Source organism: Amblyomma mixtum, chromosome 5 (assembly GCF_055824585.1).
Source record: "Amblyomma mixtum isolate Tamu chromosome 5, ASM5582458v1, whole genome shotgun sequence".
Taxonomy (NCBI): domain Eukaryota; kingdom Metazoa; phylum Arthropoda; class Arachnida; order Ixodida; family Ixodidae; genus Amblyomma; species Amblyomma mixtum.
In genome coordinates, this window is record NC_143016.1 from 46,016,760 (window position 1) to 46,033,554 (window position 16,795).

Below are 16,795 nucleotides of genomic sequence, written 5' to 3' on the forward strand. Positions count from 1 at the left end.
CGTTCGCCGCTTGCCACCCTCACCATTTTGCACTTCGTGATGCGTGCACGTAAGAGTTCCTCCCCCCCCCCCCCCACCCCCTTTTAACTAATGCTGGTCAAATGTTTAGGGGAATCCCCCAAGGTGGACTAGATTTGCCATAAGGGAGTAATTACTCGTTGGCATCCACCCGAGCGCAGCCATACGGCTACAAAGGAAAGCTATACAGCTTTCTCAGAAACTTCGTAGTTACAGAAAAATTCGTCCTGGACCCCAGACCAAGACGAATTTTTCTGTAACTACGAAGTTTCTGAGAGGCTGCATAGCTTTCCTTTGTAGCTGTATGGCTGCGATCGGGTGGATGTCATGAGTAATTACTCTCTTATTAACCAATGCTATACGAAATATCACCCTTTTTGTAGATTATTTGCAGCGAGATTAAAAACGTCCAAGGTTTGTTAAAAGCGCTAGAGCTAAAGAGTATTATTTAATTTAAAAGTGGGGATTGTTCCCCGTAGGCTGCAACTGCAACTCTTCAACGGTATCTAACTTGCGCTTTATATTTTCATGCACACGAAAAGCCTCCACATAGTATATTGCAGGAGTTAACGCTGATGAGGCGTTCGCTAATACCAACTGCTCTGTACAGTACAAACGCTGTCTATCGGCAGCAGCGGCGATTGAAAAAGCCCGGCTGTTATATTTCGACTGCTGTTGGAAATCCTCACGAAATTGTGGTGACAACCGAACATGTTGCTTCGGCGTGCGACGTTTACTGCCGCGCAGACATTGACGTCAACCGCGGCGATCTGTGACAGTTCCAGGCTCACCTCGGTATCCGCCACAGGAATCCAACATGTCGTCCATGGCCTCGTCACCGCTCGGCAGCTCAGGAGACCTGTACAGAGACCAAACAATAAGGAGAGAATGCTTATCGGGTCATAAACACTCGACCGACGTGGCCGAAGCCTCATCTGAGTTCAGCACTCTGGTTCGACTGAACGGCCATTCGGAGTAGTTCAAAGCGCGGCACATGGGTGGTCGTCCATAAATTCAGCGAACCTAATGACACTTTTATAGCGCCTAGAAACACCTGCAGGTATTTCCTCTTGAGTAATCTACAACAACACCGTGCCCTTTTCATAATTGCGCACAAGCTTCCTTTTCATGCCTCAGTGTCCTTCCATGTATTTTTTGATACTATGTCCTGTGTTATGTTCCTTGGTCGGTGTTACTAAACCTCGATGTTCCTTTATGTGCCAGGTTCCCGTTTCCAACACGAGTTCATAACTGAGACTTCCCTGTGCCTTCCTTTGGTGATTACTTGGTGTAACAATACCGCGCACTTTTAGAGGAAACAGTGAGATATGGCCGCTGAGGAAAAGTCCATTAAAGAAAACAGCTGCGGCGTGCACCCATAACATAGAACAGCAGCCTACTCGGTGGCATTTTCCTTTGCCTGGTACGCGGCGCGGTGAACGCCTTCTCATAATCGTCATGATACTGAGGCATGAAAGCTGTCATGGAGGTTATACGCATTCGAAAACGACATACGACGGCTAAAGCAGTTGTTGAAAGTGGAGCAGTTCATTTGCAGGTCACCAGCATCGGCTAGCTTCCGGTGCAGGTATTTTGGTTCCAAAAGCTCCAGTCAATCATAGGGTTATTTAAAAGCTTGGTGTACCAGCTAAATCTATACACCATTTCGATACACGTCAACAAAATCTTCGAGTGCAGCTCAGCGACTGCAAGGACCCAGACGCACCGACAACAAGAAAAAAAAGCAAAGCCACTCGAGACGCAATGAATGCGGTCCACCCAAGAGGGGCATTCAGAAGCCGTGTTCCTGACAGTTATGATGGGCGCGGCGTTCACATGCACTGGGAGTGCGTGTGTGTGATAGGTGGTTTCCCCCGGCGATATGTCAGCGGGATCTCTCCGTATCTGACAAATTATATGGGCGTTCACCCTCGGAAAGTAATTTTCCTTGCGTACGCCCGCGGTTTGCCGGCGCATTGCTCTCATTTGTGCACCGGTGTCCCAACCTAACCCAACCGCACTGGAAGACCGATGTTATTCCGGCTTCGTGACTAGTGGCGCCGCGCACTGCAATGCAGGTCGCCCGCAAGAACAGTGCCCGTTGAGAGTGGCTATTTCACTGTCCTCGCACGGCAGAAATAAGCAGGCAATAATAAAAAAAAAAAGAAACGGAAAGCAGTACGTCCTTCGACTCAGTTGTAGAGGTTAAAGCAGACAGCAGCGTTTCCGATTAGTCAGGGCGGTTAAAGAATTACGGAGTATGATTTCTTTGTTTGAGTTCCTCGCCCTCTTTGGGGGAAATTGTTCGGTCGCGAGGTAAAAATCCGGCTTATTTGTGCAAGGAAAAAAAAGACAGTACGTTCGCGAGCTCTTCTCAGAAATAAGAAGAAAAGAAAAAAAATATTATGTTTGCTTGGGCAACAATCAGAATTATTGCATGTGCGGCGCTGAAGCTGCTTCTATATTGTAACTGAGGAGCGTACGGTGTACAGACTTATTAAGGCTTCAAGCGCACAAACAATGTACAAAGAGCGAAGCGTCAGAAAGCATCGCAAGGAGAAGAAAACATTCAAGAGGAGTAGAAAACGACAGCTCTGACAGAGCATGGGATACGGGCAAACTAAGAACCTTTTAAAGAAAAAAAAAAGTTGCAGACATTAGTCTTCTGGCGCCTAACTGCGCTGCCACAACCATAAGTCCCTCTTATAGCAACCATTACTCCCTTAAAGACTAATTGCAAGAAGACACTAACCGCTTGTCGGGCGTACTAGGTTTTGCTGTTAGTCCCATTTCTGGCTAAAAGCGTATTGTGCTTTAACTAGCAGAAAATTACTATGTAGTTGGTTTTTAGTTAGTAGATCGCTGGCCTCTACCCAGAAATCAGTAATGCCAAGGCGGTGCGAAAAACTGTCTCCATCAGCGGACATTTTTACGTCCGCAGAGGCTCTATAAGCTTCGCCTGCTGAAGCGAACTGAGTCTGGCGACATACACAAGCGCGTCCAATCATCGACACGAACGCTTCGGCCGAATAACTCAACGAACACGTCATGACCGCCGCGGGAAGTCAACGGCTCGCTCGAGACGGAGAAAGGTATACACAGCGAGTGCATGAAATACCGCCTCCCCGCCTACAAACACGTCGCGTAAAACAAGACCAAGATGAACGCTCGCCCACCAGCCTGTGTGCACCAGGGTTCGCAGTGCATACACGTATACACGCGGCCGCTGCTAACATCCGGACGACTCTCCGCGGGGGGAACGGCAAACACAGGTTGGCGGAAAAGCACGGCAACACACTGCGGCGTGTCCGGGAGGACGCGCTAAGTGCATATGCAACGGACGCCGCGGGTGAGAAAACGCGCGCAATGTTCCGGTCGCGCACCCGGCGGGGCGTCAGTCCTGACCGGGCTTTGCGCGTACAGTGTCACATAAAACACGGCGGCGGCAAGCGCGCCGTTCCTTCTGCCTCTGTTGTGGTTGGTGTCCGCCGTACCTTTGCGCGCCGCGGTGGCTCAGTGGTTATGGCGCTCGGCTGCTGACCCGAAAGCAGCGGGTTCGATCCTGGTCGCGGCGGTCGAATTTCGGTGTAGGCGAAATTCTAGAGGCTCTTGTACTGTGCGATGTCAGTGCACGTTAGAGAACCTCAGGTGGTCGAAATTTCCGGAGCCCTTGACTACGGCGTCCCCCATAGCCTGAATCGCTTTGGGACGTTAAACCGTCATCATCATCATCATAACCACCAGCCTGAATACCCCCAGTAATGGCCTAGCTCTCCGATATCTCTCCAATTAACCTTCAAAACCCCACCTTTCGTCCCACAACGCACGATTAAAAAGAGAGGCGGAAAGAGGACGCATGCGAAGGACATGTATGCCGTTCTGTGCTGCCGGATGACCATTTGTGCTCGGAGGAACTGAATAACATGGAGGAAAGACGCCATGTAGAGCTGCAGCAGAGGTAAACGCAGCAAAACAGATGCGAGCACAATGAGAGGAATTGATCCAGTGCTTAGGGGAATCCAACAAGGTGGAGTAGATTTGTTGGTTTGGTTTGGTTTGTTGGGTTTAACGTCCCAAAGCAACTCAGGCCATGAGGGACGCCGTAGTGAAGGGCTCCGGAAAATATCCGTCTGGATATCCGTCTGGATATCCGTCTGGATGTTTTCGTCAACTTCAAGCCCACAGCGACGGGATTTGAAGACGAAGGCTCCTTTCCCAAGCAATGCCGCCCTAGGAAGCCGAGCACCAGGCCGGGCCATAGCTTGAACCCATTTTTCGAAAACCGGTGGGTACCCGGCCGGCGGTGGGAGTCGAACCCACCACCTTCCGAAGCCGAAGCGAGTGCTCTACCACGAGGCCACGGCTGCGGCTGCGGCTGCTTATTAGCATCCACCCCAGTGTAGTCATGCGGTTACTATGGAAAGCTATACAGGTCCCATAGAAGTTACGTAGTTTAAGAAAAATTCATCTCGTTCAGGGGTACGAGCCCGGGTCTACCGTGGCCTCAGGATGTCACTCACTCTACCCACTGAGCTAACCGGGGCGGCTAGCATACGGCAGGGCGAGAGCGAATTTTTCAACTCCAAGTGGAAAACGGTATTTGTCCAGCTTTCCTTGTAGCCGTATGCTGGCTATGCGTAGGTGGGTGCTATGGAAAACTTCCTCCCTTATGAGGGGGGTTGGGTGTTCTGCACTCTTCGAGGCGTCTTACACAGAGAGGCGGCGATTGGCGCGGCCGATTCTCGTAGACTCCGTATCGTGCGTAAAATAGCGTGAAAGAAAAGCAGAAAACAATATAAATGCCATAAACAACTGGTGTATTCCGGTGAAATGACAACGGTGAAACTGTCATTCTCTCGTCCATTTTACGAAATCATTGCGAAATACCATCTGTAGTCAGGACATAAATATCAGAATGACAAGTGAGAAGCTTACAAAGAGGTTCCATATCAAGTGTATGGAAAATATTGTTTCTGTTATTTTCCGTACACTGTCATATTCGCCCAGCTGTTATATAACGCGGGTGGTTGAACGCAGCAATCCGAACAAAAAAAAGCCGTTTCGCGATTTGTTTGGCAATGGTGTACACCAGCCTGCCAGTATGTTCGTAAAGGACGCAGTCTCCCACTAGTGTTATTCTCTGTTCTATGTGTATGAGCGTGCGTGCGCGCCCCTGCGTCTCACAGTGATGAACTGAAACTTCAATGACAACTGCGTTTACGCCTGATTTACACTTCTTGTTAGACTTTATTATCATGTTAGAGGACACTCTGCTGAACGAAATGGCTCGTCACACGCAAAAAAAAAGATAATAATAACACAGAGGCAGTATGTAAATACAAGCACAGAAGTTCCGCTGAGGATCCGAAATCGACAAGAACGACAACAAAAATAATAAGGGAGCGCCATTACCCTAACTCACTTAGGTCTGCTTCGAGCGCGTTCTGAACTGACCTTACACAGCGTGTACTTCACTTCTAACTTCAAGCGCCGTCCATCTCAGCACCCGCAACTGGCAAATACTCTTCGGTATATCCATGAATCCAGTCTATTCGGAGGAGCAGTCCAAGGAAGAGTAATAAAAGCGGCAGCAGCCAAGAAGACCGTCGGTGCCTTGGCCCGTGCGCGTGTAGGAAAGTGATTTCGGCTCTCGGGGAGGCGCGTGGCGGCTCGGCCCATGCAGGCGACGACGCCCTTCGGTATCTGCCAGACCCGTCGCCGCCGCCGCCCGCCGAGAGCCGAGCTGGATTGCTGCCGCATCGCTTGGGAATCGCGGCACGCGCCCCAGACAGGCCCGGCGCGTGCGCGAGCAGCGCGTCTCGAGTGGCTCCATGAATAAAATGAGCGCCTGACACGGACCACACAGCCGTTCGCCTCTTTGGAGTCCCGCCGCTCGCGCAGCGGCTCAGCGTGGGGGCGGCGGCAAGCGGCTCTGGGTCGCCTCTGCGGCCGGAGTCAGAGGTCGCGCGCCCCAGAAGGAAGAAGAAAAGTGTATCGTGCGGCCCGAAAGGAATTGCTTCACTTCATCTTACGGAGAGCGCACGGCGCGCGCTGCTCCGCTATGGGGGTTAAAAAGCAGATAAAAGGCGCGAGAACGAGTGCGCGTACGGAGAAGCGCGGGTCTACGCCGGCGGCGCCGGAGGGGGGCGCGACAATCGTAAAGCGGCGGAAGAAACAAAGTATAGCTGCATGCTAAACAGGGCGCCTTTTAAAAGCTCGTCTTCCTTCCTCGCAAAGGCAACTCAGTTTGCAGGAGGATTATCCGCTTCGGATGTGAGCATCGTTGTTCGGAAATGCCTTTTACGATCGGTGCTTGGCGCTTTCTAAGTGCGTCTGTGTTTGCGTGAAGGGCGAACTGGAGCGGAAGGGAATAAAGATGAAGCGCATAATTTGCAGGGTCGTTTTGCGCGCGCGGATGGGCGTTTCTTTTCTTTCTTTTTTTTTTTTTGCTCAAGATAATGTAAGCTCGTACTGTGAAGAGTAACACATATAGATGGCCATAAAATAAAAATAGATTATCTTCGCCATTCATCGCATTTGCGAGTAGAATTTCTAGCTGCTTCGTAACGTCAGTGGGTGCTGTAAAAGCTTTGAACGCACGAATAAGATTGCTGTGGTTTCCGGTTTTCCGTGGAATGACAGCAAATAAACTTTATGGTTTCGCGCAAGACTCTTAGATTTTCTCTCTCTGTGTTAGACTGTCGGCCACGCACGATTTCATAGCTCAGTTCAGTGTTCAGGCGGATTATGAACCTGTTCCGGTAATCATCATCATCATCGTCGTCGTCGCCAGCCTAACTACGCCTATTGCATGACAAAGACCTCTCCTATATCTCTCCCATATGAACACCCCGTCGTGCGCCAGAGCTGCGGCCACCATATCTCCGCAAACTTCCTAATCATACCCAGTACCTGTTAGGAAGGAAAGAAGCATATAGCTATCCTATAACCAGTGGACCACTGTGGGATCTTATCTCACTCAAAACCTGTAAAACATCGAGCGCAACAAAATACTATAGCGAACGAATAACTAAATTCGTGGTAGGATTCAGTGACCTCGGCACTGGCATACAGAAGCCGACCGCTCCTACAAACGGCCAGCCTCAGTGAAATTAACGGATTTAGTGTCAGCCACGTAGGGATTTCGTTCTGTAACTTAAGAAACCTGCCTTTCTTCGTTCTAATAATAAAAAATAACCTGTCCTGCCTTTCGTGGACACCCCAATCATTTATAAATGGAAGCGTTGCATTTCAACAGGGGTGAAAACACAAAGAGAAAGAAAACAGCATGCGCGAAGGAAAAAAAAAGTTCCGGCGCTGCACGTCGTCTGCGTAATTTACTCCACTTATGGAAATGCCGACGAGCGGCCCATTCGTCAGTGAGACAGCCGGCAGAACACGAGGTCGTGTTTACAAATATCTCGGGCCGAAACCGGCGCCGCTCGTTGTCTGCGAGCCAGCTCCGTTTCGTGTGAGCGTCGATTGCTGACCGAGCCAAAAAAAAAAAAAGAAGAAAACAGGGACATTATTGACAACGAAACAAAAGCAACAAAGGAAAAACGGAGCGCTAAAACCGGTTCGCGACCGCAAAATGCACTTACCGAGCCGTTCCTGCATACACGGCCGCCCCTATAAGTCTTAAGCGAGCCTTTTAATCATGCGACAGCGCATTGATAGCTGCGTATATACGAGCGGATACGGAGAGCCCGACGAAACGTCGCAGCTTGCGCGCAGAAAGGGCGCGCATCCGATTGGAACCTCCGAGTTCTTGACTCCAAAGAAAGAAAGAATAAGTGAATAGAATACCGAACAAAAAGGATGCAAGATTTAAGACGCCAGACTCTTCCGGCTTGTTTAGCTGAGAAGAGAAGACGAAAGAGGCAGAGGGAAAAAGAAAAAAAATATATGAAAGAAACGGCGCAGCTACAACGGGAGGTATTTGAAGCGAGTTTTATCTCTCGGAGTGCCAGAGAACGGTCCCAACAGAGACGCCAGGCCGGCGCCCTGGCAGTGTTGCGGGATAAAGAAGCGAAGCAAATCGGGAGAGCAAAGAAAAAAACAAAAGCAGCGCACAGTCTCGTCGCCGCTATGGACACTGGGCGGATCAGGCAATGCCAGTACGCTTCCAGTCGCAAAAAAGCGCGCCAAGGACGCAGGCATTGCAAGGAAAGAGAGAGAGAGGGAAAAAAGTAAAGGGAAGTTGGCACTTCCAGGCGCCAACATCTCTGACATCCGCGCTGAGCAATAAGGAAGAAGAAGGATTGCAAAACTATATCAGGCCCGGAAGGTTGGCCTCAGGGGAAGAAAACCTTGCAGGAGTGGCCAATGCTCGCTCCTTTTAAAGAGCTGCAGCACGTTTGGTGGCCGTCGGAATCGCTGTGGCTTCCTGGGGCGTGGACGAGAAATCGTGCCCAGTCCTTGTTATGGTTTTCCGAAAGCAAAGCACTAACCAGAGTTTTGGCGCGTCACATAGCGGCCGTTCAGTCTTCTAGGTTGACCTCGCGCAAACAGCTCTCGCTCTTTGTGCTGTGCGATGAATTGAGCCTACTAAAATCCGCTGCCAAGTGGCATCACCGCAAGAACAGGGCTTGCATGAATAAGAATGCTGAAATTGGAATATGTTGTACACAACGGAAAAAGGTACGCTTGAGGAGCAAAAGCTATCGACTCAAACCGCATTCGAAACTTTCACGAACGGTGTCGCCGCCACGCGGCCGCCTCCGGTACCACCCTAGAGATGATACCGGCGTACGACTTGATCCGGCGTCTCCCACCCAACTTCTGTACTCTCATCAGTTCAGTTGCGCAGTTACACGAGCGCATTACTGCGCTCTGGTTCACGCTTTGGCACACAGCCAGAGCAACAAGTTAATATAATGTCCATGTGCGCGTGTAAGACATACGTTAAAGGCAGAAGCCATAAAAGCAATCGTGTTGTCTGTCAGCCACAGCGCACTATCTGTGCGGTCAAAGTCGCGGTATACGAGCATGCGTTTTCTCTATATTCTAGGCTCAAGAAGGAATATATAACCGAGTTAATTAATATCTAGATGTCGGCAAGTCATTATTCATCACGAAAATTCAAATTAGCACCATAAATCGAGGACAACGATGAAGCACACAAACGGCAGAGTTAGATCGATTCTGCATTTCTGCACCGTCTTCGTTTTTTCGCGCCGCTTTAAGTTTTCAGCGTATCCAAGGTTCACACTGATAAACCTGCGACCAAGAAATACTACGACGATTTGGAGAAAGCTTTCCTGCCACGACGATTTCTTCTGAGCACCACTGATGTGCAGCGATGTTGACTGATATAAATTGTGAACCACGCTTGAAAACATTTTCAAGCAGCGACCACTTGGCCGTTCAGGTAATTTGTAAGAAATGAAAAACAGCTGTTTCCTGCGCGAGTCAGTGTATCCACTGCTTGCAGTTAATAGCCGCAGGATGCGCACTAAATTCGGAGGCTGTGCTGAGCTTTGCGGAGACGCAGAGCTGCTACCCGCAGCCGGCACCAGCACTTAGCATTTGTGGTACCGAGGAGGTAGAAGGTATATCACTTATATTTAAAGCCGGAGCTACCTGGCTTTTCAAGCGATCTCTGATGAAAAATATTCCCCTCGGGCTTGTTAACGATTTACGTCAGTCATAATCTTTGCCTACCGATGGTGCTTCAAAAAAAAAAAAATCATAGCAGAGCAATGATTTCCCTACCCTTTCCGTTGTTTTCCTGAAGGCACCCCTAAGGATTCCTAAGAAACGCATATATGTAAAGAGACAAATCGTCCATAGCTGGCTTGTGGTGGAAGAAACCGCAACTTCCCCACGAAATAATGTACGGCGAATACAACGACCACCCGGGTTTCAAAGCGCTAGGGCCGGGACGCAAGCTTGGGAAGCGTGCAACAAGACGGTGGCGCCACGTGGTGACACCCAATGGAAGCCTGCAGCGTGTTGTATGGCGGCGACTCAGACGACTTAGAGCAGCGTGCTTGGAATCATAGGGGTCTCGCAGTGTCATTCATAGTCATGGTTTTGTTCACAGCGCAACAAGAACGTTGCTGAACGCCATTCATAGACTGTTGCATCGTTGGAGGCTCAGACACTTATGAAAAGTGCCCTCTAGGGACGAAATTCTTCCGTTTCTTATTACGGCCGTGCTTTCAAGACCAGTGTATCGCTTGTGCGTAGGGCTAGAGCACAGGTGCGCGTGTTTTACGGAGTTTACCACCTCTGCGTTACCCAGGTGGAGTTGAACAGCCAGTTTTTTTTTTTTATAGAAGGTGTATTGTTCTAGTAGTCTGGACTGCCGCGTAATTTGTCGACACTGTTTATGTAGGCCTTGTTCTTAACTTGTGTCTGTTCATTCATACGAGTTTAGTCCTTGTGTAAAGCAATCTTTAAGTGTTGGAATCATAAACGTCGCTAATCCCACACGACACATCAACGAAACAAATAAACAGTTTTAAATGGCTGCCGCTTCTCTACTACATCCAACACCTCCCCCCCCCCCCCCCCCCCCCATAGAAATTTAGACCCCCCCTCCCAATTCCAATTCCTGGGAAAACCCCTGGCGCGGAGGAAATGCGCACTGCAGATATTTATTGCTACTTTATTACTTTATATTCAATTGCTTTGTTGTTGCGCTCAGACCATGAAATGCTTCACGTTCTGCTTGTCTCAGCAGCCAGATGGGACGGCGTGTGTGCTGAACTGAGGTGGATAACGAGGCCCAGCTGCGAGCTCGACATGCACGTACTATTTGCGTGTATGCACACAGCCGCGTATCGAAATGCTGGCATCCGCGAATACCTTTGAATCGGATAAAAGCTGGAAGTTTTCTCGGTACCCGTGCTTGCTCTCCGTCGATGTGCCGCGCGTTTCCACGCCGCCTTTGTTCGCGCGATTAGAGACGCACCTACCGCTGCACGGTGTCAACAGCCGAACGGATTGCACACCAGACCAGCAACACCTCCGTTGTGCGTTTCCTTTTGCAGCTGCCATTTCTACACACAGAGGGCTTTTACGGCGACGTAAGATACCGTGCATATCTTCGAATCAGAGTGCACATGATCTGCATTATGACCTTCTTCCCCTAAGATCGCACATTCGCACTAACAGGAGGCTCAGTGCAGCGCAACAGAACGCGGCTGCCGGATTATCTCTACAGAATGCAGCCATATTGGATTTTCTGTGGCGCCCCCTATAGCCAATGCAAGTTGCGAATAGCGTTTGATGGAGTGACTTTCCGCGCCCTTATGCAGTAAGCACATGGCAGGACACAGGGGAGCCGCGAACATGTGCAGAATGTTCTTTTGCGTTGCGCTCTGCTCCGGGTTTCTAAGCAGACTCCGCATCCTGAAATGCGCAGTTAACAAAGCTGCTGAACTGATTAGAGCCAGTGATCTCACGCGGATGTGCAGACATACGCTGGGAAGTCCTCGTAATGAGTCAGGTTGAGTGTTGCCATAACGCACGAACGCGAGAGGGTAAAAGGGGAGAGGCTTTAGGGCCTTTTGACATGCTGCGACTGGAACGAAAATAGTCGGCCTAGTCGGTGACGCCGCAGTGCGATTTTCGCACAGTGCTTTCACATGCAACGCGTACCCAGCGAATTCGGTCAGAGGGACACGTAAGGTTGCTCGATGTTTTCTGTTGGTATCCTAAATAAATTTCGCACAATACTGCCTCGAAAATTCAAACTACAAATTTATTTCTCTCTAGTCTTTTCGCATGTACAATATTGTTTGTTGATCTGGGGAACGACTACCTCAACCAATCTTGTGAAAGTACTTACTTTACAAAAAAGAGCTGTACGAGCGATTGATAATTTACATTACAGTGAGAGCACGGGTCCTTCCTTCCTCAACCATAGACTGCTAACCATCACGGCGGCTTACCACAAGAAGCTTGCTGTTTATATCAGAAACCTTATGAAAGGAAACTGGCAGACTTTCGAGAGCACATATTTAATTGCCCAAACAGCATACAGTCTTAGGCACCCTCAATACCATGCATCAAAATCCCGTACAAACTATGGGTTCCAAAAACTAACTCACATAATTCCTCATACATTAAACACCTATCCATATTTAACAGAATTGTCACTACAAAATATGTCCGAGGTCAGATTTAGGAAAACTGTTCATGAATATTTTTGTTATAGCTAGTTGTGGTGTTCTTTTACCTAATCAGTTTTTGTCTTTGTTATGTTTTGATCTTAGTTTTGTTGTGCTTAGCTCTATGCATGCCTGATCTCTGTTTTGTTGTCAATATATCCGCTGCTTTTCTAGTTTCTGTTACTTATGGAAACTTTGTACCATTGCCAAGTGCCACTTTGTTTTATTTTTTTTACATGGGGAGGGCAGGCCTCTGTCAGGCGCTACTAGGCGCCTTTAGCTTGCTCTCCCTTGTTTGCAGTCTCTGTACTGGCCAAACAAAACCAATAAATGAAATGAAATGAAATGTTCGCATAGACAGCCCTCGATTAAACGCGACAGAAACGCTGCACGGAATGTGTTGATGATGTTATGGCCAGCGTGTTTTTAGATGCAAGGCAATATTTCGTATGTTTTGATTAGAATAAACAGTTTTGCTTACGCCGCGGGAACAGCTCCCACGTGACCCCACGCCGAGACGGCGCGTGACGTGACGTCACATGTCGTCTCGGCGCTGCCCATTGGTCAGTCGCAGAGCGAACACACCGACGCTGCGACTGAATTCCAACCGGACGGAACTCGGTCGCAGGCTGTCTGCGGCTAGACCGACGGCCCTCCCCAGTCGCAGACCGACAGAATTCGCAGCGTCGCAGGCGAGAATCGCATTCATGTGAAACGACATGATACGAAAAAAAAAAAAGAAAAACGAGCACGGGATAGTAAAGACAGTGCGGCATAGTGAAAAGCGAATAGCTGAACATGTACAGAAACGCTCTGGGAAGTCTAGACCACAAAATTTATGATCAGAAGGCGCCCATAGCTTAAATCCTTGCATCATCGTTCCGGAGGCTGGGCCATTTTGCATTCTCCACATGGCGTCTATTCGGTCCTCTGTCATTGGTCACTGAGATATAGCCGCGGCATTCAAACGTCTGTGGCAAGCGACCCGGCCATTGGGAAGTTGGCAACCGGGCCTCGCCATTGGCTGAAATTGAATGCAATGTGCAGCCAATGGTAAGGCGCATCGCAGCGATCGTGTCAACAGGAGGCGACCGGACCTGGCCACTGGTGTGCCATTGGATGCTCTATGCAACCAATGGGGAGGTCCGGACGCCAACCACCGAATGACCGGGTCGCTTGCACAAACGCTTGAATGCCGGGGGTATGTTTGAGTGACCACTGACAGAGAACGAAATGAATGAGAAATGGACCGCGGACAATGGTCAGCTTATAGAACACGGCCGCTGATTTTCATTCATCGCAACCTTCCTTGACGGTGAACTTTTTTTCTAACGACAGGGCAGTGATAAGTGGAAGGACCCTCCCACCTTTCCACTCGTCCCATCCATGGGGCGTTAACGCGAACTACAACGCAGCGTCGCTCGCAATAAATCTGGCAGGGAATTCCAGCGGAGGACCACCCTGGATCCACGCGAAACACTCGTCTGCGAAGCGAGAAGGAGCGGTATGTGGGTCCCCCTTAACAAGGAGGAGCATGGCGACAAGAAAACCGCGTCCGCACCAAAGGCAGAGGCGAAGACAAATTGTAACCACTCCGTACGCGTACGACCTGCACTGGCTCGCACGAGAACATGTGTTTCAAAAACGGCGCAGTACCGCTAGTCAGGGTCCAAGCAAGTATATAACATGTAGCTACAGGCGGTCCCATAGGTCTCGTTCAACACGCCAGGCGGTGGGGCATCGGCAAGAACGATGAATCTTCAGAGACAGACTGCGCGCCAACGCGTGTGACTACAGGTATATACATGAGTGCGATCGTACATCCCCCACTTCCCCCCTCCCATACACACACATATATACAGCCCCTCGCGTGTCTTTTCTATTTCCCGCACATATTCACGAAGGCAAATGAAGGCGGTGCGATTTCTCGGGGCTCGCCCGCGTTGACCTTGCGTGCCTGCCGATGCTCGCTACTCGTACCGAGAACGAGCAGCTTAACACAATGTATAAGCGCTCTCAGCATGCAGTCAGAGACAGCTAGTCCGTGTAGACTACAGCGCCCGCTCAATATATGGGTTGACGCGCGCTTTGCTTGTGCACTGCTTCTGGAAAACGAACCCGGACGTTCAGCCGACCCGCTATAGAAGCGTCAGCCTAACACGATTGCACGAATGCGTGCATTACTATCAGGCCTGTCGCTCACGAAGGCGCCTATTTCATTTACTGTGTAGCAACCGAAAGATTTCCGGCGGAAGGAAGACAAGCAGCCTCTTTTGCGAGCAAGTATTCGCTGCATAATGAAAAAAAAAAAAAAAAACTTGCCCGCGCGACCCCGTTAGATCATTAGTGATACTCCGTGGGTTGTTTCGGTGACCTAAAGCAGTGAGCGAGTAGGAGTCCTGGTTACGTGGCATTTGCACGGGATCACTGATGCAGTTTGTCCGATTAGCTGCCCGTTCAAACTTCTGCCACTCAGGTTAGGGGTACTTGCAGTACTCGTTTTGCAGAGCTGCTAGAGGCCCTTCTGAGCGTATGCGTTCTACTCACAAGCTAGGGCTCAGGTTAAGAACGCTTTCTTCTGCCCGCAAGTGATGCACTTCCTCATACCCATGGCTATTCTTGCTGAATAACAGGCGTGTAAGGCCCGTATTCAAAGAAGAAACGGGAGAGCTCCCACTCCCTCAATTTGCGAATGAGTAATTGCTCCATTATTAATAATCTACTATACCTTGGGAGATTCCCCTAAATATTTGAAACCGTCGCTCAGTTTCAATACAAGAAATTATCCCTGTCCCTTCCCTAAAGATAATTCCGGCTACGAACTTGCTGCACGAGTTTCAGTTCCGTATTTACCGAAGAGGAATAGCGAGAGTGCATCCTTGCTTTTATATTCGTGCGGCTCAGCCATGTTTGCCGCATTCATTTTACTTAGTAGCTCAAACTAAGCTGAAGAAAGCCCACATTCGCTAGCTAATATGCAACATAGTTTGGATCCCGGCCGCGGTGGCTAGAATTTCTTTGGAGGAGAAATTCTAGAGGCCCGTGTACTGTGCGATGTCAGTGCACGTTAAAGAACCCCAGGTGGTCGAAATTTCCGGAGCCCTCCACTACGGCGTCTCTCATAGCCTTAGTCGCTTTGGGACGTTAAACCCCATAAACCAAACCAAACCAAACCAAACCAAACCAAACCAGCAACATAGTTTGCGGGTCTAACCATGCACCTCACCTATTGCGAAGAGCCGCATGTATGCGTCACGTACAGTAGTAGTAGTAGTAGTTTTTATTGGTACATTTAATATGGAAGGTAAAAGAATGTTTGCTGCCCCGGCATCTGCTATCGCAACTGGAAGCACCTGAGCTGGGGCAGCGAAATAAAGGATAGCAGGCAGTGTGTAGAAGTGAAAGGAAAGGGGTGAGGGGATAGTAGAAAGGACAGGGGGAGGGGTACATTGTCAATAAATCTATTTACATATGTACATATTAGATGTAAACATATATACAGGTCGCTCGCGCATGAAGATCTGGTGGGCCACAGTACAATCACACGCGCACAACACAAAGCACATAACAGCTGGAGTGGGGGCGTCCAGCTGTTCATCGTACGTACAGTTTTGCCATCTCTGAAAATCCTCACACTACTCTGCTGCATGAGTGGCTGGCTAATCAGGCACCGTTCGCGGGATGTTTTACTGTATCGGTGCATGGTATTTCATTTCTTTCACTACTATTTTCTCTCCGCCTTTTCTGTCGGTTTTCCTTTTTAATCTCTCGACCAGGCAGCAAGAAAACACTGTATCGCACCACTTTAGCAGCAATCAATCACAAACTTCCCAATTTGGCACGCCAAAATATGCAACGCTCGCTGTGTAGTCCTAGTAAACCAGCGGGGATACTTCTGGCGAATTTGCTCGCACTTTCCGCGAAAACCGCCGAGGCAAATGAGGGGGAGGCGGAAAACGCACACACTCACGCACACGGATGAAGGCCCGCGCCTACCGAGACCGCGCCACTGCTGCTACGGCGGACAGAGACGCATGGCTCGGGTAATTGGAAATACGCCGAGCGCCATCCATCAGCGGGGATATCGGGTGCAAAGGAAGATTTCCTGGCGCCTAGCTTGACCGCGCCACTGCAGGACACGACGCACGCTTACACGGAGCCAGCGACCCGGCAGTCGTGATTTCTTTAATTCACGGAATTGGCCGATGACCAGCGGCACCGAAGGCTGCGACCACCGGATCTACTACGTGCTAATGAGGTCACAGAAGGTCACATTCCCTCTCCCCCTCCACTTCCTCCCCGCACTACTAAACATATATGTCTACTACTCCGCCCGAATGCGCGGCGGAGGTGCCAATAATGTGCTTCGCGGGTCCTGGCGAGGCTAGTCGGCCCCCTGGGCCACCTTTGCGCCACCTCCGTTATGAGTTAGTACATGCGGGACGGCTGCGGTCTCCGTTTGATGTTCCTTTTACTCCTCCGGGTCGCCAGTGGAATGGTTGAACTCGTACACATCCCCCTGACCGTTTTATTATGCGGCAGAGAAAAAAAGAAATAACAAGTGCCGGACAAGTATTTCGGCGTCGTGATCCGCGAGGTTTATGAATTACGCCTGCCGCGGAGAATAAAACTGTTTCGAGGAGTCGGGGCCGAGCAGA

At 49.8% G+C, this 16,795-nt stretch overlaps 1 protein-coding gene across 4 annotated transcripts in view; it reads right to left on the reverse strand.

The window, feature by feature from the left end:
• Window positions 1–16,795, reverse strand: part of LOC149341971 (uncharacterized) — a 280,723-nt gene that overhangs the window by 100,654 nt on the left and 163,274 nt on the right. For all 4 annotated transcript variants that reach the window (XM_089544275.1, XM_089544274.1, XM_089544276.1 and 1 more), the window contains exon 3: window positions 810–877. In XM_089544275.1, coding sequence (XP_089400401.1) covers window positions 810–877 — 68 coding nt within the window. The remainder of the gene's footprint in view (window positions 1–809; window positions 878–16,795) is intronic.